The sequence below is a fragment of the Manacus candei genome, unplaced genomic scaffold, assembly GCF_025592945.1.
Source record: "Manacus candei isolate 608988 ecotype Guabito, Panama unplaced genomic scaffold, ASM2559294v1 h1tg000005l, whole genome shotgun sequence".
NCBI lineage: Eukaryota > Metazoa > Chordata > Aves > Passeriformes > Pipridae > Manacus > Manacus candei.
In genome coordinates this window covers 26630006-26656295 of record NW_026138053.1, presented here as the reverse complement: position 1 = coordinate 26656295, position 26290 = coordinate 26630006, and the positions used below count along the sequence as shown (strand labels likewise).

The 26290-nt window shown below is 44.5% G+C and overlaps 1 protein-coding gene and 1 long non-coding RNA gene across 2 annotated transcripts in view; one reads left to right on the top strand and one right to left on the bottom strand.

The window, feature by feature from the left end:
- Positions 1-25403, top strand: part of NIBAN1 (niban apoptosis regulator 1) — a 58553-nt gene extending 33150 nt beyond the window's left edge. Inside the window, exons 6-14 of the mRNA XM_051793869.1 lie at positions 10150-10265; positions 13440-13544; positions 13639-13801; positions 14612-14799; positions 15056-15217; positions 17544-17654; positions 18230-18337; positions 20066-20177; positions 21123-25403. Coding sequence (XP_051649829.1) covers positions 10150-10265; positions 13440-13544; positions 13639-13801; positions 14612-14799; positions 15056-15217; positions 17544-17654; positions 18230-18337; positions 20066-20177; positions 21123-22819 — 2762 coding nt within the window. The 3' untranslated portion in view covers positions 22820-25403. The remainder of the gene's footprint in view (positions 1-10149; positions 10266-13439; positions 13545-13638; positions 13802-14611; positions 14800-15055; positions 15218-17543; positions 17655-18229; positions 18338-20065; positions 20178-21122) is intronic.
- LOC127474334 (uncharacterized) lies at positions 20055-26283 on the bottom strand. The gene is made up of 3 exons (XR_007905814.1): positions 25466-26283; positions 20700-20740; positions 20055-20170 (listed from the first exon to the last, which is right to left on the bottom strand). It is a non-coding gene; the product is annotated as an uncharacterized LOC127474334 (long non-coding RNA).
- Between the last annotated feature and the right edge of the window lie 7 nt (positions 26284-26290).

Sequence of the window (26290 nt, the reverse complement as noted above, 5' to 3'; positions counted from 1 at the left end):
ATTTCCTGGCTGGATGAACAGAGGCTGGATGGAGGCAGCAGTGTGAAAGGAACAGGCCTTCACTTGGCACCTCCAAGTAGCTTGAGCCTCAGTGAATATTCTCTGTGGAGCTGCTGGAGGAACCCGAGGCCAAAAGCCTGGCTCTGTGGCTTTCAGTTCTGGTGAGCCTGGTTTTAGCTGTGGCAGTTGTACAGGATGAAAGTCCTCTGGACTTGGTTCCTCATCAAGGCTTGGTAAAGAGATGGAGACACAATCATTTTCCTGGCACTCCATGACTTGAAGCCTGTTCATTAGGTCTTTGTTTGGGGTTTTTCATTTCTCTCCTGGAGCAAAGTGTAACAGGCTTGACAAAGCTTTTGGCAGCCTGGGTTTTTTCATAAAGTTCAGCACATCACTCTAGGGGCCAATCCTGAATTGGCAAAAGCTGGGTTTAGATGACCTAATAGGTCCTTTCCATCTCCAAAGCCTGCAAGTCTGCACTTTATTATACTTCATATGGCTCAGCTATTGCTCATTTGTGCATCTGTTCCAGGATTTATCCCTCTCAACTTTTCCTGTGGTCAAGTTTTGATCTGACAGAAGATGCTTAGTGACACCCCAGTGCCTTCCTCAAGGCTCATCCTCTCTGCCTCAGTATTTCTGCCCAACAGGGTGATTAATAGAAAAAGACAGTCTGGATTAGGACCTACTGTTACACCAGGAAAAGGGTTTTAACAGCTGACAAGGAAACAGGAGCCCATATTTTCTGGATTTCTTGGAGTTATATCATCTCCTGGAGACTTAGGTGCTGCAAGTGGAAAAATGATCACAGACAAGCACCCCAGTAACCTGAACTCTGCCCTGGGAGTGAACTTCTTTTTCCAAGGTCTTCATATTGATTTATAGTCATTCTCACATGGCTGAAAAACATGACTTTATTAATACTTTTTAAAGGCTTATTTGCAAAGAATTCTGCTGACAAAAAATGGGTGTGTGAACGATCTGACAAAGTTACAGGCACGTGCAGCAGTACTGGGGGTAGTGAGGATTGTGATGTAAACTTTGGCTGTATGTTTTATTTAATAAACTTGAAAAGAAAGCAGAAATGTGAAAAACCCTTCGAGTTCAATTGTGGAATGTGATTTAGTGGGATGAAGAGCACCAGCCAAGGCAGCACTCACCCCACATCTTCTGAAAGAGAGTTCACTTTTGCCAGGGGAGATTTGGCAAGGGCAGGACAAAGACAGATGTAATGTCTGATCAGAAGTTGCCTTTCTGTAATCTGCCCCTCCTGGAAAGGAACGAATCCCCCTGGGCTTTAGGCAGGGCCTTGGAGGAGTTTTGGGGTCCAGTGTGTTTTCCCCCAGGAAGCAGAGTCGGCCCCGGAGTGACCCAGCGTGTGGTCCTGCTCTGGGAGCCGCCCTGGCATTCAGCTCTTCCCTCTCTTTGGAGTCCCTCTGGTACAAATAACCAGCCCAGCCTGTATTTCTGGGATTTCTGGTCAGAACAAAAGCCTCTGGATTCACGGAGCACCGCTTGGAAATGGGATTCAGATGTATGGGTGGCATGTTTTCCTGTCATTCCCCTCCCAGTGCTCCTGCTGTGTTTGTTCTTTTTACTCATTGATGGGGGCTTGGCAGTTTGAGGAGACAATGATTTCTTTTATTATTGATCGAATATGTGGATCAAAGGCTTTTAAATCTGTGATTAAGGGCTAATTAATGAAAACACAAGTGCCCAGGGAGCAGCAGAGGAACCCCAACAAACTGATGGGCACCAGGACCCAGCCCGGCTGCCCCGGCACTCAGAGAGGGCTGGGTAGAGGGGAACTGCTTCCAGGGAGCCTGTTCTTCCCAAATGTCCCTGGAGGACAGACCTCCAACAGTGTAGGATTTTATGTAATGCTTAGGTTTAAAACTCCTCAGGTTTTTAAAGAGGCTGTGCTTGAGTTGAGGTGGAGTGTGGAGGAAACGAATTACTGCCAGGTGAGATGTGGTGGCAGCATGGGATTCATTGCTTTGCCTTATCTCCATGATCTCTCCACTTTCATCCACAACCTGGACTTATTTCGTTGCCTCTTGCTCCCCATTTTCTCAGTGAAACGTTGAAAACTACACTCCTCAAATTTTGGGGGAAATTGGCTGTTGAAATGGCCACCTGACCTGCACTGGGGATGCTCTGGCAGTCCAAAATGGCAATATTGAGGTAAAGGCTTAAAATATTCACAGTGCTCCAATACTCCCCATTCTCCATTATGTTTTTATGCCCTGAAAATCAGACTGAAGTTTCTTCCGAGCCTTTATTTAATTATTTGGTTTTTAGGAAGTCCTCTCGTTTTCTGCATGTGTTTCACTTCGTATTTCCTGCTAAAAAGGAAGAGGCCCAACCCCTTGGTGCTGGGATAGAGGGAAGTCTGTGTGATGAGAAGGAAACTACAAGTGGCTCGTTCTGGGAGACCCAGAGTTTCACTTCAGGATTTTATTTTCTTTCATCTGGTTTGGTTTCACATCCGTTATCTTGAGAATCACCCTCCTGACACAGGAAGCTGAGGGACTTTCAAAAACCATATCCTGTCATCTCCAATTTCAACAGGAACAACACCAAAAATTGTTTTGAGCAATAAATACATGAAATAAGTACAAGGAAAAAAATACATGAGGCAAGAGACAAAGACAAAATGTAGTTTTAAGCTCAGGAGGGGCTTGGCTACATCAAGACAACTGGGACACGGTCAGATTTTTTTCTCCATCTCTGACTTTTAGGGTTGTCATTCTCTGTGTCCACATTTTCAACTCTAAATTTATCTGATAGTTGTTTTTCTCATAGTTATTTCTAACTTTCCTGTGGTGCATGTTCATAGTACATGTAGGACTTACAGCTCTTGGACTGTAGTTCAGAATAATTGCTGAAGTGTTGGTAAAGGTTGAGAAGCTGCCATGAAATAGTTAAGAGAAGGATATGTGTGTCTGTATATTAATCTACATCTGTGTCTCCATATAAGAGCAGAGCAGCTGTCTCGAGTCCAAACAGCACTTTGGAAGGATTTCTGAGCCTTCATGCCACAAACAGGGTGGCTTTGCTTCTCCAGAGGGGGCAGCTGAAGGGAAGGATTTCCTTGTTGCCTGCTTCTGATGGATGTGGAAGGAGCAATTAAAGTAGAACTGAGGAGGAAATTGCTTTTCATGACATTAAAGAAAACGCCCTCATGCACTGGGATGAAAGTGAGGCCTTTTGGAAGGATTGTGTGGTAATTTGGGGTGGGAAAAGGTACAAATGAAGACAGTATTTAGTCCTTCATCTACCAGGACTTGGCTCCTCTCACAGCAGCTGCTGCACTTTGATTAATTAAATTGCTTTGTGTTTCATAAGGTCAGATCTCCTGTGATCCCCATGAGACCATGGCTGCTCTTTCCCCAGACATGTTTGAGGCACAACTGCCCTACCCTGATGTGTGAAGTTCCAGAGCAATATTAATGCTGTCATAACATTCAAAACCATTTCACTATAAATATCTTTGATGAGCCTTGTGGGGAGCTGCTAAACTCATGACATTTTTTAGGACACAATATGGAATTTTTTTGTATAAGAGAGAATATTTTGCTTCAAATAAGACTATTTTTCCTCTTTCTGGGATGTTGTTGTTCTTCAGTCCTTGCTGTTCCAGCCAGCCTGCTTGCCTACACTGTGGGGAGGATTTTCAGTCTGGAGGAGTGACATTCATCCTGAAACACCCAAGATGGTGAATGTGCTAAAATCATAATTGCCATTACAGTCTTCCTGCCTCTCTCACCTCGGGCTGATTCTCTTTTTCTGACGTGTTATCGAGTGTGGGGTGGTGCAGAAGAGCCACTGCCCTGTGCCCCTCACCTGATGTGTGTTAGGGGCTGTGAGGACACCCATTTGTGCAGGTGTGAGGTGGTGCTCAGGCTCCAGCTTCAAAGTTCAGCAGGGAAATCACAGAATCACAGGATCCTGGAATGGTTTGGGTTGGAAGGGACCTTAAATCCCATCTTTATTCCACCCCCTGCCATGGGCAGGGACACCTTCCACTAGCTCAGGTTGCTCCAAGCCCCGTCCAACCTGGCCTTGGACACTTCCAGGGATCCAGGGGCAGCCACAGCTTCTCTGGGCAGCCTGTGCCAGGGCCTCCCCACCCTCACAGGGAAGGATTTCTTCCCAATATCCCATCTAAATCTACCCTCCTTCAGCTCAAAGCCATTGCCCCTTGTGCTGTCTCTCCAGGCCCTTGTCCAAAGTGCCTCTCCAGCTCTCCTGTAGCTCCTTCAGGTACTGAGAGGCTGCAGTAAAGTCACCCTAGAGCCTTCTCTTCTCCAGATTCCCACCTGCTCCAGGAATACAGTAGCTGATTTGGAAAGTGCTTGGAAATTATCAGAGATAAGTGATAATGTGGTTCTTTAGGTGTGTTTGTGCAGTGTTCATTCATGTTTTAGGTGATGGAACACAGAGCTGCTGGTGCCATCAGAGGCAGGTTCCCTGTGACCTGTCTGGTGCTGCTTTGAACAGCTTTTACAGGGGCACTGTGTGATGCCAGTCAAACAGTTAACCCTGCTCAGTGCTGGTTTGGTGGTCTCAGAGGGAACTTGTGCTGCCAAACTGTGTTTGCAGTAAATACAGCATGTTATTGCAGGGTTGTATCCCCTTTGGAAGTGACCTCCTGCAGCTTCTGTTGGTGGCTGCAGCCTCACACCACGTGTCTGTGAAGGATGGGGCAGCTCAGTGCTCTCAGAGATCCTCAGAGCTGGGAGGCTGCTGCCTCTCTGGCCCAGGGCATTCTCTGCATTTCGTTTTGTTCTCACTTTGGGCACTGCCATGCCAGGACTCCGTTTTGTTACAGGAAATGGGGTGTCCCTTCATTCAGAGCATCATTTCCAGTGGTACTGGAGCTGTTTTACAAGCCCTGGGCAACCTATCTTTTCCTGAGGTCTCCTCATCTCCCCAGGTTCAAGCAGGTGGATTCTCTCCTTTTTTTACCTGACATATCTGTTGGGTTGGGACCATTTGCTTATTTTTTGGAGGCAGATATTCCCACAGTTTTATTTTGTTGGAGTTGATGGCCATGGCCTTTTTACGGCTGCCTGTGATACCTGACAGCATCAGCTCTGAAAATGTACTGGGTGCTCACGTGAGCCCTTAGGAAGGGAAATCATTTTTCATCATGCTCATTGTTTTATTAATTGGGCAGTCCCCAGCTGTGGTGTTGGGAGGCTGGCAGAGTGATTCCTTAACTGCAGGAACGTCTCTTATTCCCTGATGCTCTCCAGCTGCCTTCACCCCAAAGCCTTTGGTGGCTGGCAGTGTGTAAGCACTACCTTTGAAGTACCAGTACAAGAGATGGCAGTGTCCTGTCTGTTTAGTTGGTTTGGGGGGGTGTATTTTCTTTTTTACCAGCTTTTGTTTGCAAAGAACTGAATTAAAGAAAAAAATCAGTTGAAATGAATTTTTTTTTTATTTGAAGAGCTTGTGTAATGGAAAGCAGGGGAAAAGCATCAATTTAAAAATATTTGGAAAAAACAGATGCCAAGGTGAGAGGGGGGTGACTTGGAAGGATGAGATTTCTTAGCATGAAATCTGTTCTGTTGAGGAAATAATAAGGGGTGGAAGCAGTGTCTTTTGAGACTGGACATAAAATTCCAAGTGTTTTTTATCCACCTCCTACTGTGTATTTGTAGCATCACAAGAAGGAAGGCCCTTCACCAATACCTGCACAGAGATTTTTCTTGTCCCAGGAAAATGCTCTATGAGGTGACCAACAAGAAAGAGTTGTTACAAGAGGTGTTTTGGCACTGCCTTCACCTGAGCCAGCTCTCCACCAAATATTTGAAGAAGCAAGGAAAAGCATAAACTGAAATGCAGTTTCTATTCATTTATCATGTTCCAAAAATTAATAGTAAGTGACATTCTGCTGTGAAACAGCACCAAACTCGAGTCCTTGGTCACCTTCATCTCCTTGCAGGGACTGTCCTCCTGCCTTCCTCATTCTTCAGCCAAAGCCAGCCTTTGGTTTTGATGGTTTGAGGGGATATTCCTGTGCCCTGCTGTCTTGTAGGAGGGAATTAAAGCATCATGGGCTCTTTGTATGGGGTTGTGAGTGACTTGTCTGGGAAGAGACATTTGAGCAGAGCTGGGAGGCAGAGCCAGGCGAGGCCTGCAGGCCTGGACACAATCAGCTCCTGTAAAAACAGCTCTGGTTGGAGGCCAGAGTGCTTCCATAGCAATTAGTGACCTGCAGGAAGGATTCAGGGGCTGCCTGGAACATGATATTCGCTGTCACCCAACTGCAGATGGGAGTGCTGCAGGGAGCAGACGAAGCCAGGGTGGATTCCTTCCGAGCTCTGGTGCTCAGTGATGGGGCTTGTGTCAGAGTCAGCATTTCTGGAAGTCAAACCCATGCTCTGTGAGCTCAGACTCCTGGATTCTGGTTTGACACTTGTTCATCTGTGCCTTTGGGCCTCAGCTTTTTGGGAAATGTCAGCCAAAAAGCTGAGATTACTCTCCATGGTGTAGCTCACTTTGGTGAAGCACTTTATCCACAGTCAATATACCCCTGCACTGTTATTAACAATAAAAGTAATGAATTTATCACAAGAAAAGCCCACGTGGGAGGAAGACATTTACTGGATTGCAATAGGGGCACTCTGTTTTTGTCGTTCCTGATGTCTGATGACCATTTTAGCCTCTTTCATGCTGCAGTAATGAGTTTGAATGGAATCCTAAAAGCACTAAGGTTGTGAAAGCCCTCCAAGATCATCAAATCCAACCATTAACCCAGCACTGCCAAGGCCACCACTAAACCATGTCCCCAAGTGCCATTAATAACAATTATCGTTCAGAGGGACACAGAGTTTAAACTGGATATTGAAATAATCACTTTTTAACAGCTATTTAAATGTTATAATGGCTTCTTCCTTTGACTGGAATTAAGAAAAATCATCCTCTAAGTGATCAGACATCATCGACAGCAGTGTGCAGTATACACAGATCCACAATTTGAACTGGAATGTTCATGTTTCATGTTATGTGGATTTGCTGGAAGTCCAGTTTTAGCCAGAGGCAGCTGCAGCACTCATCCTTCCTGGTAACAGGGCCTATTTGTAGGAGCTCCTCAGTGTTTCGACTGAGGTGAAGAAGTCATGGTGCTTCCAGATGTGCTTCCATCTTTTCAATAGGGGCTTTAAAGCAGTTACTCTGTTGTGTTTAGGAAAGGAATCTGTGGGTAGCCATATCTTACCTGTTGTTAAAATTGGGCTCCACATTTTGGTATGTCGAGTGTCTAGGTGGGTTTTCTTATTTTAAAATTAAACAGAATTTTGTTTTAATCTCCACAAATAAGTGGATGTTACATTCATTAGGAACTGGAAAAGGCACTTGGGTGATTTTCCAAGAGCAGAGCAGCCTGGATTAAGCACACAGCATCAGTCTGGGTACCTGTAAAGCCTCACCAGCCTTTTGCCAGAGGACATTCAGTAAACTTCATGGATTTGGGTGGGATTTGGGTAAGGAAGACCTACAACCACCACAGCACCAAGCTCCCCTAACATGCTGCACTCCCTCCAAACAGCAGGACAGATGGATCACTCCTGAGAGGTGCCACATGTTTTGGAGGGAAGCCCCTGTGAGGGCATTCAGGAGAGGGGAGCACGTGTCGTCCTTTCCCCTGGAGAACAGTCATTCCTGATACCACTGGGCTTTACCACCTGCCCCCTTTGCAGCTGCAGCATGTGCTTCCCTCTCCCACGCCCCATCCTCTGTCTGTCACGCAGGCAGGGCTGCCCCAACAGCTTATTCCTTGTTTTCCTGCCTTTGCTGCGCCTGCCAGGGCAGCTGCCATCCTGCAGCCCCTTCCTGAAGTGCTGGATGTGCTGCACAGAAGGCCTGGCTCTTCCCTGCTGGAGTGGTGGAGGATGTGCAGCACAGCTCCTTTCAGCTGGGGTACAATTCCCTTTTCTTGAGCCCCATCCCATGAATGTGCCTCTGTCTCGTGTGCCTCACCAGCAGCTTCTGCACAGCCCCACTCCGGCTGGCTCTGGTTGTTCAGTGCCTTATCCCTGATGCAATCTTTTCCTCCTATGGAAAGTGAGAATGAAATTGCCTAAATTAAGCAGTAGCCTTGAAGGATAAAGCTTCCTTTCTACTTTTAACTGGTTTTGTAACAAGCCTGCCATAATTGTGTTCGTCTCCTGTGTTTACTGGCATAGGAAAGAATGCGTGATTGGGATTTTATGGCACTTACAGCTTGATGTTTTTCCCATGAACTATTCAAATGAATCAGTCTTGGATTTTTAGCACCTTCTTCCCACTGCTCTACGGGTTTGGGGGCAGTCAGAATGGAGAGGAAATACTCCCTTGAGCATGGAGTTTAAAACTTCATGATGTTAGAGGGCAGATTCTTGTCAGCACTGGCGCATCCCCATCTCAGCAGGTCCAAGATCCAGCCCTTTGGGTTAGGAGGGAGCACAGCTGTGAAGAAAGAAAACATGAGTCATGACCAGAGGGCTGTGGGAGCTGCAGTTCCCCCTTCCTTCAGCCCAGCCCTCTGCTCCTCAGAATATTCAGAGTTCAACTTTGGGAGGACAAAAGCTTTCAGGTGCAATGCTCCATCCATTTCTCAGGTGGAATACTCCATGCTTTCATTAAAGCTGCAGTCAGAGGATGTTCTCTTGGCAGTGAACAGCCTGACTTACAACTAATACTGATATTTGAGCATCCTGATTTGTGACTTGGTATGAAAAATGGTATAAATTGTGGAGGTGACAGTGAAGGCAGGGTTGGGATTTCACTTGGCTGATTTTTTCTGGTTCGATCATCGTATGAGCTTGGAGAATTTGTGTGATCTCTTTGGATCTCCAAATATCTGCAAATCAAGAGCAGTATCTCCAGAGTGGCACTGGGAGGGTTCAGTGGCCCCCAGTGTGTGTAATAAACCTTCCTGCAGTCATTGCAGCCAGGAGAAACTCTGAAAGGCCAAATTCTGGCATTTGGGCTCTCAGCAGATCTGAGGCCTCATTGCCCCATGCACATAAAATCTCTACAGGGCTGTTTTCAAGCAGTCATTTTCAAGCTTCAATGGTGAAGCCCTGATGAAATTAATTGTAGGTTTCTGTAGCTGTTGTTTTTGTAGAAGCACATGGAGGAGACATTTCAGGCATTACTGCAGCGTTAATCCTCCATGCTTCCCGTAATTTGTATAATCCCTGTATTGCCCTTGGCACTTATGCAAACCTCCTGTAAAGCTGCTCTCTCTTTAGAAGCTCCAGGAGCAAGCCAAAATAAAGTGTGTTGGTTGACAAGCAAGGTTTGAGGACTTAATCCTTGACTCTTCACATCACAAATGTTTATATGTATTAGGAACTTTTAAAGTAGCATAATTACCTTTGAGAGAATCAACATTCTTGTTCTTCCCTCCTTTCTTCCTAACACGACAGGACTTCAGCTGATCAAGGCTGCAGTAGAAAACCTTGGAGAGGGGCAATAAACCCTTGTGTCTTTGTTTTTCTTTAAGATAATACTCCTGGAGCTCTGTTTCATAGTGAAGACACAACACTTCAATCCCTGAAGTCTTTAGGGGGTGGTTTCTAACTCAGGTTTGTCAAGCAGCCACATTGCTCCAGGGAGCTTTTCCACATTTTGAGGCAGAGCGACTCATTTGTCCAACAGGGTGTCCCCAAGCTACCACTTTGTTTTGGGAAGTGCCACCATCCAGCAGCAGTGGCCTTGGACAATAACCAGCTACTCCAGAGCTGAGGGTAAACATTCCTGAAATATTTAGGAAAAGCAGCACGATGTTGCAGAAGTTTTTGTGCTAATTGGTGTGAGCAGGGTGCTTACCTTGTCTAGGTCTGTTTTGTTGGACATCCATGAAAAATCATCTCAATCATCAGTTTCCTTATAAAACAAAGGAACTAAAATATATTGGGGAGTGTTAACTCAGGCTTTAGTAAGTTATCAAGGCACACAACATGCCACAAAAAGCTATCATTATGTTAAAGAGGGAGAATTCCCAACTTTTGGCCCTGCTACGTGATGTCTTCCTATTTAAAAACATTGTTGCTGGATGCATGTGGAATGGGAAAATGGATCAGCAAAGGAGGGTGGTTGTTTTTTAAGGGTTATTTATGGGCAAATCCTTTTGTGTCCCTCTGTTTTCCCTAGATTTCCTCAAGCAGACCACGTATGAAGTCGAGGCGTTCCTAGAAGCCATTCAGTTCTTCCGGCAGGAGAAAGGCCACTATGGGACGTGGGAAATGATAACTGGCAATGAAAAAGAGGTAAAAGAATATATTCCTGGGGGTTTTTTGCCTTTGAATATGGCAGCTCTGAGCACAGTGAAGATTGTAAAGCCCCTTGGGGAAAAATGGCATTTTTAAAAAGAAAACTCAGTCGGTAGAAATACCTGAGATTTTAAGATACTTCTGACTCACATGAAAGTGATAATTCTTTTCTAATAAGAACTTCTGAAACAGAGTCTTGCATAGTAACAGTCACACTTAAACACCAAAAATGTGTGTACTTCAGTTCTGCAGAAATGGTCTGCATCCATATTTGGGCACCTGAGTGTGTGGCTTTGAAGCACTGACAGTATCTGAGGTAACTCCACCAATCCCTCTGGCATCACTCCATGCCTCTTTTAGGGCAATTGAGATATTTGGGCCCTGATTTACAATTCTTTTTCCAAAGCACTGAGCACTCAGCAGCAACTGTTTACTTCAGTACCAGCTGCTGGGTGTTTTCCTTGATGAAATCAGGCTTCCCTTTGGGAGAGTGGAAAAAAACCCAAAGAGAGTGTTTTGTTTTAAGAAACCAGATTATTCTTTTAGGAGCAGCCTACCTCTGAAATGCTGAAAAGGGTGCAAACCAGAGAAAATTCTACAAACAGTGTCCTTCCCAGTGCCATCATGTCAGGGACTGACGTTTCATGCTAGCATCTGATAATAAATTCCTCACTACAAGTTGTTCCATCCTTCCTGTGGAGGGAGTGAGAGTTTTCCCCCCTCCTCCCTCCAGTTATGGAGCTATTATAGTGCTAGTTTCATTTCATGTTTTATTTTTGCTTTTGCTTGCCAACAACTTACTCATAACCCATATACCTCCAGAGAGCTGTAATCAGAAGACATCCAGCCTAGTTCCACTATTATCTCCCTGGTAATAACTCATTCTGTAAGTGTAGTGTGTTCTCATGCCTGCTTGGACCAAACACGCTAATTATTTTAGGCAAATATCCAGCCTAAGTGAGTGGTTTGGAACACAGCAGGCTGCAATTTGTTGCTGTAAAAATCCCTGCAGAATGCCAATAAATATATTTGCTGAATGTGAAGTGCTGCTGTGGCATAATCTGTAAGTACTTCAGTGAATGAAGCTATGGCAATAGTGCATTGCCTACTGTAGGTATAGCAGAGGGGTATCAGAGTCCACTGTGTGTTATATTTCTGTAGGGGCTATTCATGCTTTGTGTTGCACTGGCACACAGTCAGAGCCCGTCCTTTTGCTGTCTGAGTTCCTGCCATTCCCCCGTGCTGGTGCTGGTGCCTCAAACCCGCTCCAGCAGCTGTAAAACATGAGGTTCAGCGTCAGGAAGCTCTGACACGAGTGAAGGAGCAGTGACAGGATGAAAAGGGAAAGCTGGGAGGGTGTCTCTGCACTCTATTGGCTCAGCCAGCAACTGGGAGCATCAGGGCTGTGATCCTGAATGTGGCCCGTGCTGGGCTGTTGTTGAAGCAAGGAGAGCTGGGTTCAAATGCTCATCACTGAGCACAAACCCTGCTCAGGCTCCACTGGAGAGCCAGGAGGGCTGTGTACTCTCTCTGTGAGACTCCTCTGAAACCGGTGAGAAAGAATCACGGAATCACAGAATGGTTTGGGTTGGAAAGGGCCTTACAGCCCATCTCAACCCTTGCCTTCCACCAGCCCAGGTTGCTCCAAGCCCCGTCCAACCCAGCCTTGGACACTCCCAGGGATGGGGCAGCCACAGCTTCTCTGGGCACATCCTTTACCCAGAGTGAGAAATGGACCCCCCCTTCAGATGCATTCTGTTGGCCTTTTCCTGGGCTTGCTCTGTCTCTCTGTGATTTGTTCCATCCCAGATGTTGGACTGTGCATTTGCCTTTGCTGAACTTCGTGAGGTTTTTGTCCACCCATTTCTTCAGCCCATCGAGGTCCCTCTGAATAGCAGCCTTGCTTGCCAGCCTGTGGACTACTCCCCAAATTGGTATCATCTGTATTCCCAGTCCGGTGTCTTTCCTTTCTGACTGGAACCATCTGCCAGACTGGACTGTCAGTTAGATGCTGGGATCAGAGAGGGTGATGGGTCTCTTCTGCAACCACTGAATCCAAAGTGAAAATGTGCTTGAGGGATAAAAGTGCTCAGTGTCAATTTAGAAAATCAAAGAACAGGGCAGTGATACCTTTTCCTCAGTTTTCCTACGTTCCATCATGAACTCTTGGTGTGTAGAAGTCCCTTGGACTCTTTTCTTCCTCCTGCCTTTCTGCTGTGGTGCACCTTTGTCACCAATACCTTCTTAGGTTATAGATTTCATATGGGTTTTGTTCAAAAATCTGGAGGTGTTGGGAGGAGATTTGAATGTATATGAATTCTACAGTGTGAAAGTTTGACTGGTTTTAGACCAGTATAGTTGTCTTTTAGTGACAAAAGAAGTTGCTTGGAAAATCTTTCACAAACTCCAAGAGCTATTTATTTCATCCCTTTTGCCTCAGGATTAGGTTGGAACTAATGAATCTTTTGGATCATGTTACACATTTTTTGAAAACAAAAGTTAATTAAAAAAATCATGTAGAGTAGAAGAATTTGATTCACAGATTACCCACATTACTGGGTTCCACTTCTGTTCTCTATCCTGTTCTTCTTGTGATCTCCTGCTTTTCTTGTTTAAGCTGGGCAGTTGTTGCTCACCCAGAAAAGTGCTGGAGATTCAAATTGGTTCAGTCATATCTTCCTTTTTTTGGCCAGTGATCTTCCTGTCAGAAATATTCTTTGTCTGATGACTCCTCAGCACAATTTCTCTCCCACGATATCTCCTCTGGGAGGGCGGGAGCATCCCAGAGCGAGGTCAGTTTGGGGGAGCAGTAGTCAGCAAACCAGCTTTTCAGTGGTTTTGATCAGATTTCTCCCTTGAAATGAATCATTTTAGCTCCATTGATTTGCACATGGCAATTCCATAATAGCATGCTGTGAACTCTAGCAGGCATCCTGGTTCATCTGCTGTCAATCCTTGCCTGGTATCTTCAAGTCTTACAGTGAAAATTGCTTTGGATGAAATGCATGGAGCTTCCCTCAGGCTTTCCTAGTGTTTTAAATCCAGTCCTCCTGGTAGCCTGGGACAGCTCAGCCCCTGGATATTTGAGGCTGCCTGTGCACATCACTGTGATGCAGGTGCTCAGTTTTCCGGTGGAGAGCAGTGTGCGAACACGTCATTCTGACCCTACAGATCCTGAGCAACCTTGTGATGGAGGAACTCCTGCCTAACCTTCAGACAATGATCCTGCCTAAAATGAAGGGGAAGAGGAATGACAGGAAGCGGGCCTGGTTTGGTGTAAGTACTGAGACTTGCAGAGTAGCTGTTTCTCACAGCAGCTCCCTGTGGGTGCTGATTCTGATCTCTCCTTCTTAATGTAATTTGGGTTTAGATTGTAGAAGAAACTTATGGCTTAGTCCAGCAGCAAGTGGCAGAAGGATTAAGTACCTTGAAAGAAGAATGCAGAGACTTTGCAAAAACTCTTGAAGGAACCATTCGTTCAGACATGGATCAGATTCTGAACTCCAAGAACTTCTTAGCTGGAAAAATCAAAGGTCAGTGGAGGAACAGCTGTGCTTTGGAGCAATTTTTTAAAGTTTCCCACTGTGTTGAATGACCAGATGTCATTGTTTTGAAATCCTCGTGTGTTTTGAAAAATCCAGCTGGAGACACCAATTTTCAGCCAACAAATGCTTTGAGCCTGCGCTGCCTCTGCTGGGAGCTGACACCTGTGGGTGCTGTGTCTGTGAAAACACCAGGTCCTGTCAGGCTGGAGCTGACAGGTTTTGAGTAGCCTGATCAGAGCTGTTCATTCTGCTTTCATTTTGACTTGCACAGCCTTAGGTAGTGAAGATACAGGTCACGTGAGCATAATTAAAAGAGGAGTGGTTTTGACCTGGTTACTAGGAATGCTCCACAAAGCCAGGTTCGGGTTATGTGACAAATTCATAGGCTACCAAAGAGCTCTTAAACCCAAGGGCTTCCTAGGTGGTTTTAAACTAATGTCAGGTAATCATAATTTTGCTGTGAATATACAAGTGAGTTTACAAAGCAGAGAAAACATTATTGGTGTTGCTTAAGCTGGCAAATAAATAAATAAATTCCTGGTAACTGATACCTAGAGCTGCCCTTTCCTCTGCTCTCACAGTGCCCCCAGCAGCTGCTGTTTAGGTGAGGCATGAGAAGAGAGGTTTCTTTGTCACTCATAGAACTGTGAGCTCTCCTTTCATCACCTGCAGCATCTTTGTGGGGGTGTAACTCCGGGAAAAGCTACGGAACCATAGAATTCCTTGTGAAGTAGATCAGTTCCCATTACTTCGTCGCTGTATCTCTAAATGCAACCCCTATGCTGTGTGACTCTCCAGCCACTGTCTCTGAGCCTGCCCAGAAGTGCTGCACAGAGAACATCCAGCCGTTCCTCACCTCCATACTCGAGGAGCTCATGGGCCCCGTGAGCTCGGGATTCACGGAAGTCCGCTCGCTTTTTGATAAAGAAGTTAATGACATCATCCAGGACTTCCAGAAGACCAATGACATGACAAAGCTAAAGGAGGTAAGACAAAATATATTTAGAGCCTTTATATTAGAGCAAGGACCTCCTGGTTAGAACTTGGCTGAGAGCAGGATTTGCTTTCCCGGGTGGAAGTAAGTTAATGCTTGGGTTTGTCATTTAGAAAGTCAAGTGGTATTTGTGCAACTAGAAGGTAGATTCCAGAATTTGGTTTAAAGCCAAATTGTTACATTCTCTGTTAAAAATTCACCTCTGGTTGCTTTCCCTGGAAACCTGTTCTTCCTGCACTGGAATGCAGAACATGGATCAGCTTATGAACCTGCCCTTCAACTCCGTGAAGATGGAGCCCTGCTATGTGAAGGTGAACCTCCTCCAGGAGCTCCTGCAGGACCTCAAGAGTCGCTTCAAGGTCTATCACATTGATTTTGTGATTCAGAGGACACAGAACTTCATGCAAGAGGTACTGTAAGATCCAGCTTTTCCTCCTGGGAGAACAGATTGGGATTGTCCTGCTAATCTGCTTTGAAGTGATCTTGATAAAAGCTGTGCTTGAGTCCCAGAGACTCTCTCAGTCACAGAGAGAACAAAACCTGAGGAGATCACCTGGGTGCTGCTTGGGGTTTGTATTTGGGAGGTTGTGTGTCTGTGAGTCGTTCAGCAAGGCATGAAAATTTTGGATGGATAATCTCTTCTCCGAACCTTCATGGTCTGAATTCCCAGTGTCTCAGCACCCAGCAAAGTTGTGCTTGTAACCAATGGGGTGACTAAAATCTACCTGATTCCCCTTCCCAAGAGGGAAGGATTTTTCAGGAAGGGTCCTAAATATATTTTACCAAAATGGAATGTCTCCTTTTTGGTAGTTTATTTTCTCATTTATACTAAAAAAAGTCATTTTAATGTTAGAAACTGGTAATTACTTGGAGACAGATGATGTCTAAGGATGTAGGTGCTTTATCCAGCTTCAGTTTTCAGGGGATTGGGGGAAGTGCTGACATCATTTCAGGTGAAAAATGAACTCCACGTCTTTGTCCCCTCTTGTGTGTATTGGTATAGGCTGTAATTAGGCCTGGCTTTCATTCCTTCTGGATGCCTGGCCAGAAGTCTCTTAGGAGCTGGCCAGCAGACTTATTTCACTTGCCAGATCACAGGGCACACTTGCCCTTGTAGCTCTAAATTGAATCCTGTGATTTTAATCCGTGGTTGGGAAACTAAATAATCTAGTCAGGAATCTTGTGAAGTGGAACTGGTCCAGATCTATGGAGTAGGAGTTATGAATATGGAAAACGAGTGTCTAGCACAGTGCAGGGACAAGGTTTTCCTAAAAGCAGCGTTTCTATGTACAGCCATGACCAGCAGCCAAAGAATTATTCGAAAATCAAATTCTGATCTCATGTCTGGGTCTTTCAGGGAGACCATTCAAAAAAGCTGCCAAATAAAGTGTCTTTCAGTAAGTGAAGACCATGAGTCAAGAGAAAGAATTAGACAGAAAATAAATCCCATAAAACCAAGCAGTGTTTTTTTTCTAAACAGTGTATGAGTCAAAATAACAAGAAATGAGTTCAATTATAGCACAAGTTGTTCTAAAAATGCTGTTATTGCATCTCTCTCTTTAAAAGTCTGGTGTTTTCCTCATAAAAATAGTGAGTAGTTTCCCTTTGTGTCCATGGACAGTTCTTTTATTAATGAGTAAAATCAGACATGTCTGTGTTCGTGTTGTCTTAATTAAAAGGAGCATTTGGCTTAGCCCTGACTCGGGCAGAGGTGGAGCAGCATTCCTTGCCTTGGGAACTTGGCATCCTCTAGTGGCCAGTTCTAGGAAATTTGGGAGCACAGTGCTCAACTGGCATGAATGGACAGCCCCGTGGGCATCTCCAATCAGAACATATTAAAATTTGAACGGAAACAGCTAAAAAAAGGCAAAACCTCATTAAATAGACACAATTAACACCTGCAGGACTCTTTGTCTGAAAGATATTTTCAGAGCAGGGGTTTAATGTTTTTAATGAATCTTTGGATAACCTGAAAATATGGTAAATACCAGCTCAACATAATTCTGTGAGAAATTATTGCACTCTGTGATTTTTGCTGATTATTATTGGTATTATAAGGGTAGCTAATTATTAATTACCTTAAAAATATCTGCCATATTATTATTATTTATTAATGATTAATGGTAGAAGTCAATGGGAGTCGTCTTATTAGGGATAGTAAGTTTTGTCTGTGGTCTTTATATATAGATAATCAATTCTACTTTTTAGTTTTGTCACCATCACTTTGGGTGGTGACATGAGATCAAATCTATGCAAGAAAGCTGTGACAGCATGACAGTGATACCAAGGCTTAATTTTCCTTATTTATTGCAGCATTTTCAGTGCATGTTGCCCTTCAGAGAACTGAAATGCAGCAGAAAATTTTTGGACAATATAAATGAATCCACTCTGAGTATGTTTGCTGATAGAACTGTTCAGTAACATGAGCAGACTTGTAGTATTGACCTGCTGTAAACTCCAGATAGACATTGAGGGAGTTACATTTTTGTATTCTCTTGCATTAGATAATCTCCTTTTTGGTTTCCCATTCCAAAACTGAGTGTTGCAATCTAAACGAGGCTCTTTTACCCCTTCCACAGTCATTTAAAGTACCTGGAATATTTATCTATCTTAGGCCCTTTATTCTTTCTCTGTTTCACCTTTTCAAAAACACAAATTAACAGTTACATTTATCATGTTTGCATGAATTTTATGTTACCGGTCTTATTAACAGATCTTTTAAATGGTTCTTTTCAGCTGATGGAAAATGCAGTTTATACTTTTGAGCAGCTCTTCTCTCCAAGTCACCAGGCAGACTCGGCCAAAGTGGCAACAACCATTGAAAAAGTCAAGCTGAGAGTGCTGAAGGTAAACTTTGTGTAGCACTTCTGGACAGGAAGTCCTTGGGTTCTGCCTTTTTAGGAAAAGGGAATATATTTTATATGAATTTATCTCTGTATTTGAAAGGAGATATCTCCTACCAACCAGCTGGAAATACTAATTCAGTGGCATGTAGCAAACTGCTCCTTTGAGGGGAGTTCTGGGCAGACCATTTTAAAAGTACTTGCATGTGCAGTCCCTTTAATTGCAATTAAATCAGATTATGATGATGCCGTGAATCTGGATATAAAAGTTTTAATTAACTGTATAATTAGCCTGCCCCTAGAATTCGTTCCTCTCGGAAGAGGCAGTGCTGAAATACCCGGGGAGGGCAATCAGGGGCTGTTTCTAGCCTAAGTATAAAAAAACAAGAATGGAAAGAGATGCCAGAAATCTAGATTTTTAGAGTGGTTTTGCAAAAGCTGGAATAACCTGCATGGCAGTTCAAAGCCCTGAGTGCACCTCTGATGCACCAGTGACAGGATAACAAGAACCAGTTCCTCGTGTGAGTGATTAATAACCCCGAGCACGTCCGGGCTTGTTTCTGTTCTGTGTTCTGACAGCAATATGACTATGACAGCAGCACCATCAGGAAGAAGATATTCCAAGAAGCACTGGTACAGATTACCCTGCCCACAATGCAGAAGAGCCTGGCTTCAACATGCAAACCAGTAGGTTTCTGGGATTAAAAATACCCAACCCCGATAATAAAAGGCGGGGAAGGAATAATGCCTTGTCAGCAAGTCCTTAACACTGTAGCTGTTTTCTCCCAGAGGACTGTGCAGGTTGGCTGCCTGCTTGGCCAAACAGGCTTAGATTTGCCAGTTCATGGATTGGGTGGGTGTGGGGCATAAGGAAGATTTCAGGAAACAGGGAAACAGTAGGTACAGCTTGCTTGCTCAAAGGTAGTGGCAGTCCTTTGCCCATCCCTGGTTCCTTTCTTCTCTAGAGATCTGAAGTCCCCCAGATGGGACTCCTCTGGGCAGCTGGGATGTAGGTGACGAGCTGGTCCTTGTGTTCATTCCTCTTCAGCAGCACCCCAGGGCACAGCTGGGAACATGCACAGCCTCTGCCAGCGACCTCCTTCAGCACCCAAGGCCTCCTGGGGTAGCAGGAGTGGCAGGAGCCAGGCCATGCCCTTGCTGTCAGTGCTTTTAAATGGAAGTATTGAGTCAACAAACAAGAAATAATCACACAGAGATGATCTCTGTTGCCCTGAATCATACAGGCCATGTTAGCAGTCAGCAGATGTGGCTGTCAGAGTTTTGTTGAGATGGTAGATGTTATCAGTGTGGCAGCATCAGGGGCCTGTTGGAATGCTGTTCACCTTGGCTCAGAATAAATAGTCTGAACCCTCTGGAAGCCTGTGGGTGACCTCCTGCATTGTCACTGTACCTGCCTAAGCCATCCCAGCCTCCCTGCCCTTCTGTTTCCATTGATGTCCATCCATTCCTGGATGCTGGGAGCTCTCACCAATGGTGTTTCTGCTCTCCAGCTTGTTTCAGTTTCCAAGCCAAGTTTAAAAACAAATGTTGTGCCAAGTTATGCTTACGGGTCTTTAAACTATGGAATATTAAAACTTGAAACTTCCAAGAATATATTTTAAACCAATCTTTTCTGTATGTCCCTCTGCTTTCCGTAGTATCCCCAAAGTAATAGTTTCTTGTAGAGCGTCAGCAGTGCCTTTGTGACAGGGTGTCTACGCACAGGAACAAGCATTTCATCACCTGCAATATCTGTGGAGACAGCTCATGTCTCTGTCCTACAGGACAGAGGGAGCTGTGGTGGTGCAAACTTCCCACAAGCCCTGTCTATTTGATTTCCCACAAGCCTTTTGTGTTTGTGCCTCTGCAGAAATGAGCAACCAGCTCTGGAAGCAAAAGTGCAGCACAGTTGACAGGCACAGCCAAGTTCTGACCTTTCCCTTGAAAATCTCCAGGAGTTTTTATTTAGGTGCCTCTTCTGGAAGGTCACCTAATTTACTTTTTATAGACCACCAAGCAGCTGCTTAATAACAATGATTCAGTTATTGTCTAGACAGCCTTTGTATATAAATCACTGAGTAAAAGTGTTACACACCTGTTAGAAAAACAACCCCAAACCCTGTATCTCCCATGCACCATGGATTTGCCTCCTTGGACAAACAAGTTAGTGAGGCATTTCCTCCCCAGCTGTTTATTTCAGGTGGCAGTGATCTGTAGTGCTTTTAATGTGGTTATACTGCAGGAATACTGTTTGATTAGCACATAATAGATTGAGGACATAGGTAGTTTTTTAGTCATAGTTCACATGGAGCATTGCAAGACCTGCTGGATGGATCTCCAAGGTGTTTGGTTGCTGTAGGACTCTGAGAATCCCTGGGTTTTCTATATCTGTTCCTTTCTTCTCCACCTGCACAGGAGCTGCAGAAATATGAGCAGTACATTTTTGCTGATTACACGAGTGTGATCCAAGTAGAGAATGTGTATGAAGAGATTTTATATCAGACACTGCTTGAAGAGGCCCTGAAAGGTGAGAACAGTGTTGAGGTGACAGTAATGACATTGCAGCCCATGAGCTCTTCCTTCAGAGCTTCCCAGAGTCCTCCCCTGGTAGACCCAGGCCTCACTTTCCCCAAGACACCACAGGGTGTTTTTATTTAGCTTACTAAATATGTGTGGCAAGCCCTAAAATCTGAGTTACGGGGCAACTTTACTAAACCTGGGAAACTCGAAGTGATAGCTTGGCACAAGCCTTTTTCTAACAAAATGTGATTATACCAGCTTCATTTGATCTCGATTCCCTGGGCCAAAGGGGGAAATGATGCCCTTATTTGCAAAGACTTGGTGATGACTAAATGGCAAGGCTTTGCCATATGCAAGACTAAGACAATTACAAAGATTAATGGCAACAAAACTTAATTTCCCCAAATGAAATGAGCTGCTGGCTGCAGTTTGCAGTACCTCACTGATGCCAGTGCAGTACCCTCTGCTTTTGTGTCAGAAAACTAAGCTACTCTTAATAAATATTATATATAGAAATATAAATACTTACAAAATACTTGTATCTCTCTGGAGCTGCCTTCTGTCTATACCCTGTATAAAAGACAAGCAGATGTATTGCACAGTAGGTTTTCGTAGACCCTTGTTATCACTCCTGTTCAAAAATATCAGTATAATAATTAATGTAACAAGGGCACTTTTATTCACATATTCAGTGTAACTGCTTCTGCACTGAAGCACCTTTGTACATTGTGGGTCCTCTGGTAGTTTTCTGTTTCAGAAATGCTTAGGTCTATATTGAAGTGCCATTAATGAACACAGATAAGATCACCACCCCCAGAAAAGAAGTTGAAAATTAAAATTACTGTTGTCTGTAATATCAAAATGGACCACATAAACTCAGGAAAACACTGTACCTTCTTCCATGTCCCTCTGTGACTCTTTCCAAAACAGTTTGTCTCTCTGTTGTATTTAGTGATAAAAGAAGCTGCCATTCTGAAGAAGCACAACCTCTTTGAAGATAACCTGAATTTGCCCTGCGAGAGCGTGTCCAGCCTGGCGGAGCTGAAGACCCCCTCGGGCTCAGCACAGACCACCCCCGCCAAGAAACCCTCGGCCGCCCGAGCCGAGGTGTCGGACACGGAGAGCCAGGGGGACGAAACGCTCCTTGTGACGGGGAAAATTGCTTGGGAGAAGGATGCTGAGGAAGGAAAGTCATCAGACAAAGAGGCCTCTGGTAATGCAGCTGGTGATCCCAGCAAAAGCGAAGCAGTGGTTGTTACAGACATCGGTGAGAAACGGGAGTCCCCTCCAGCTGCCCGCACAAAACGGGGAGTTGCAGAGGGGAAAAGCGCTGTGGAGAATGAACCAGAGTGTGTGATGAACGCTGAGAGAGAACTGCAGACGCCACAAGAAGCTGTGGAGGAAATAGTAGCTTCTGGGACTGACACTGCAGTGAAAAATATTGGCTCCAGCCCTAAAAAAGAACCTAAGGCACTTGAAGGAGCAGCGGAGGAAAAGGCAACTTCAGAGAGTCGAATGGCAACGCATGCTGCATTTGTCAGTGCCACTGAAAAAGAAAGCAAAGCACAGGAAGAAGCTTCTGAGATAAAGCTGACTTCCCCACATGAGAGTGTAACGGAAGCAGAGGTTTCAGGGAATGCCGAAAAGAAAACCGAGGTAGAAAAAGAAATGATGGGAAAATTATCTCAGTGTGAAAATGCAGTAGGAACAGGGTTTGAAGAGGATGGTAAAAAAGAAAGCAGGGAGCGAGGAGTGAGTACAGAGAAAAGAGTTGTTTCCCAGCGTGGAAGCACAGGGAAAGGAGAGTTTGGGGATAGTCCTGGAAAAGAAAGCAGGTTGGACAAGAAGAGTTGTAAATCCCCTGATGATGTGAATGAGATAAGGAGTTTGCTGATGGTGGCGGTTGAGATACCAGCAGATGCTCCAGAGGAGAACGTAAAGGACATCTGTGAGGGGGAGATAATAAAGTTGCAAGAGGACAATGGAGGGAACAGTGAATTGAGCAAAGTGGCTGTGGCAGAAATTCAGGTGAGCCAGATGATGAGGAGTGAAGATGCAGCAGAATGTGTGGAACTCAAAGAGGAGAGACCATCCTCATGTCTGGGGACAGATGGTACGAGTTTAGGGACTGTGTCCAGGGGCGCACAAGCAGAGTGGCTGGTGGAAAGCTCGGACCCGCCTCAGGAGGCAAAGGCAGAGGTGGAGATGAAGCAAAGCGTGTGGCACACGGGTGTGGGAAGCTGTGGAAGTGAGAGGTTGCAGCCAGAGGAACACACAGGAAATGTGTCGGAAGACAGAAGGTTGGCTGGGCGGGAAGGAGGAGCAGAGAATAGCCACACCATCCCCGTGGAGGTGGGGCCACAGAGCTCCTCTCAGAGGGCTGCTGAACATGCAGACACCACACAAGTGCCTATTTTGGATACAGAGAACCCAGGAACAGCACTGCTGGAGGCAGTCTCTTTGGTGCCACAGCAGCACGAGGTTAACACTGCGTTAAAGGTCACAGGAGATAAAGAGGCTGGTGGGGGCGAGGGGGAGCCAGGAGATGAATCATCTTCACACACGGAAATCAAAAGCACAGAAGTAAAAGATACTCTCACAGAAGAAAACAGAGAAGATACTTGTGTACAGCAAAACTCGGAAGAGTAGGAAGTGTTTTTCAGCCCGGCCCTGCAGGATTTATTTACTCCAGTAATCCTTGTGTAATTGTGAATACTCCTTTGGGTCGGGGCTAGAGGAAATGGGCTTTGTTGTGGGATTGCCAGCTCTTCCAGGTTTCCCACAGATCTCTTCCTGAGTGATAGGTGATGGGCTTCTTTTTGGTTTAAAACCAGGTTACTGCTGAGAAACCTCATCTTTCACTTAAAATTTGCTCCCTTTTATGGTTAGAGAAAAAGTCTGAAAATGTGACCACTGAATGCTTCAAAAGCAAATCACTCCCAACTATTATCAATTTATTTTAACAACTTCACTGTTCGTAGTGTTGCTCATGATTTTTCAGTGCATGGATTTGACAAGTACTGCTCTGATCCTGGTGGTTGGTACATAGATACTCGAAGGTGCTTTTAGTATTTGCATGCAGTGTACAGGAAATACATCAATCTTTTAGTAGTTAAACAGAACCCAGTGGTTAATTTAGTAGGTTGCTCAAAAACCACACTCTAAGCAAACTCTGCAAACTGATTACTTAATTATTTTCAAGTTTGGGTAGATGTTAAAGACAAGCAAATGTTCTGATTTTTTTTTTTTTCTCTTATTGCTATATTTAAAATGGGGAAAGTATGGGAGCAGGTTTCTCAGTCCCACTGTGCACTTCTGGGTTATTTAGCCTTCCAGAGCACTTTACAGCTATTTTATTTTGTTTTATTTTATGGAAGGGAGAGATGAGAATGTTTACAATAACTATAACCATTAGCAGCATCTCTCTGGTTTCATTCCCACCATAAAATAGATTCACTTACAGCTATCTAATACAGAACACTGAGTCCTGCCATGCCCATTCCTACTGAGTTACCCAGTTCTGTAGGCATTTTTAGGTGTGGAAATCACATAATTAAGTTGCAATAATTTTGAAATATCATAATCATTGCATATAATTTCTAATAGAGATGTTAACTGAAGTGAAAAGCAGCCAAAGGTTACTACATGTGCTTAGATTTTGGAGAGCAGAATAACATTTAAAAAGCAGTTATTAAAATGAGACAATTGTTTTCATACATATCAAACCATGATCTAGGCATGGATTTGCTTATATGTGTTATTTGCATTTAAGTTTATGGACTGTGCACAGAAAAGCTTGGAAATGAAACCCAGTATTTTAATAAATTAGGCTTTAGAGTGCAAGACCTCACTTCAGAGGTCAGTTTAAGGCACCTTAAAATTTTGGCCCTGTGTTTCAGACTGTTTCTGAATATCATACAGTACAGGACAGCAAAGATTAATGATAAATACAGTAAAGGACTGCAGGATTTATGCCCATAAAGACATGGGAAGAAATAACAAAGTCCCGGGAGCATAATACGTGTTGGCATTTAACTTCAACAAACTGCAAAGCCTTTTAATGCTATCAAAATATTCTTTAATACTAACAGAATTGACACTAGAGGAACAGGCAAACATTACTGTGTCAGAAAGGAACATTGTTGAATAACTAGACTAACTGCTCTGTCACTATTGTAAAATAAATGCAATTCTTATTTATTCCAGAAGCCATACTGTGGTATGGAACATGAAGGTCACAGATGTTTTCTTTGCAGAAGGATTTTGACTTGTTTCCTCCCTATATTTCATGCAAAAATACTAATTTGTAAGCACACAAACCACTGCCAGCCAATTTTTTTTTAACAAATCGTTACTTACTTCACTGTCAGCTGGTTTGTTTTTACAAATCATTAACTATTTTTAATTGGTACTGAGTGCTAAGCGACTTCAAATTTATACCATGTGCTATACAGTTAAGCAGGAGCGGCCTCTTTTAGCTAAAATCAGGGGACATGATGGGGTTTTAATGCTCTTTTTGTGAAAAAGACAAGTAACATGATGGTAAGAAAGACTGCAGTGTCCTGCAAAAGGAAACTAATTCATTCTAATATGAATTAGATACATCTGTACAGAGAGTATTCAGAATAAATATTCCCATCATGATACTTTTTGAGTTATTTCTGTGGCAGGCTTAGATCTGGGCAGTATTTTCCTGTAACATGAATTGAGTTGCTGAAAGCAGGTGCTCGGAGGTTTTTCACAAGTAGGACAGGAAAGGACAGGGAAGATTTAGCCCACACATTGCCTGGTTCTGCGATTTAAATTGGAGTTCCTCATGGCTAGGGGACTGGTTTTTTCCCTTTTTGGACATTTTCTGTCCATTTGCAAATGGATAAAGTAGCATTTCCTTGTCTTTACCAGAGGCAACAGCCATTTCAAGCTCAGAAATCTGCAAGGTTGCCTCGGACCGCTGATCAAAAATGATAATAACCCACCCTTTCCGTCATTTTTTTGTAGCTTTCTTGAAATTTCCTACACATACCTGGAATGAATTTTTTCACTTGCACACTGGGAGCAGTAAAGAATCGCCTCCCAGGGCAGGATGGGTGAGGGCGCCCCGAGGGGAGCGGGCTGAGGGCTGGGATTTCCTGGGCTTTGCACTGGTAACGGCCAGGACAGGAAACACATTTGTATTTCGCTTGGAACTTTGTAAAAACGCTTGTCATGGAAATAAAGACGCTCTTCCCTTCCATTGCTGGGAGGCTGGTTTTGTGAGTGTGTGATAATTTCTGGGGGATTATTTAACAAATATACCTCAGGCGGCTGTCGGGGGCTGAGGGAGGCGTGTCCTTCCAGTACCAGCTGCGAGCAAGGTGGAGAGGGACTTTTTGTAAGGGCAGGACGAGGGGGAATGGCTTCGAACAGGTTTAGATTAAATACTGGGAAGAAATTCTTCCCTGGGAGGGTGGTGAGGGGCCGGGACGGATTTCCCAGAGAAACTGTAGCTGCCCCATCGCTGGAAGTGTCCAAGGCCAGGTGGAGCACCCCGGGACAGCGGGAGGTGTCCCTGCCCGTGCAGGAGGGTGGGACTGGATGGGCTTTACGGTCCTCCCACCCAAACCCGTCTGGGATTCTATGATACAATTCTGTGTCTCTTCTCCCTTGTTCTTTATTCTGATTCAGTGATTCCATCACACACAGACAGTCCCAGGACGTGTTTGTTTGTAAGCTATCACCCGGGTAGAAAGCGCGGTGTTGCAAATGCTTGTTATTTGTTATCAGATTTGGCTTCTGAAGCTGGGAATTGCTATTTGGAGTTTCAGCTTCATATTTTATATTAATTTGGCATCATTAATAATCGTCTAATCGGCTGTGATTGTGCTCTGCACATAACAGTTACTGTGTACAAAATGTTTGAAACGCTGGCGTTGTGGAAGCGTTGGGAGCCTGTCACTTTTAACCGCGGTAGGCATTTACGAAGGGTGGAATAAGACGGGCTTTACGCCTGTCATTTTTAACCGCGGCAGGCATTTACGAAGGGTGGAATAAGACGGGCTTTACGGTCCCTTTGAACCCGAGCCATTCCCCGACTCCCCCGCACACTCCGCGCCCGGAGCCGCCCCTGAGGGAGAGCGGGGG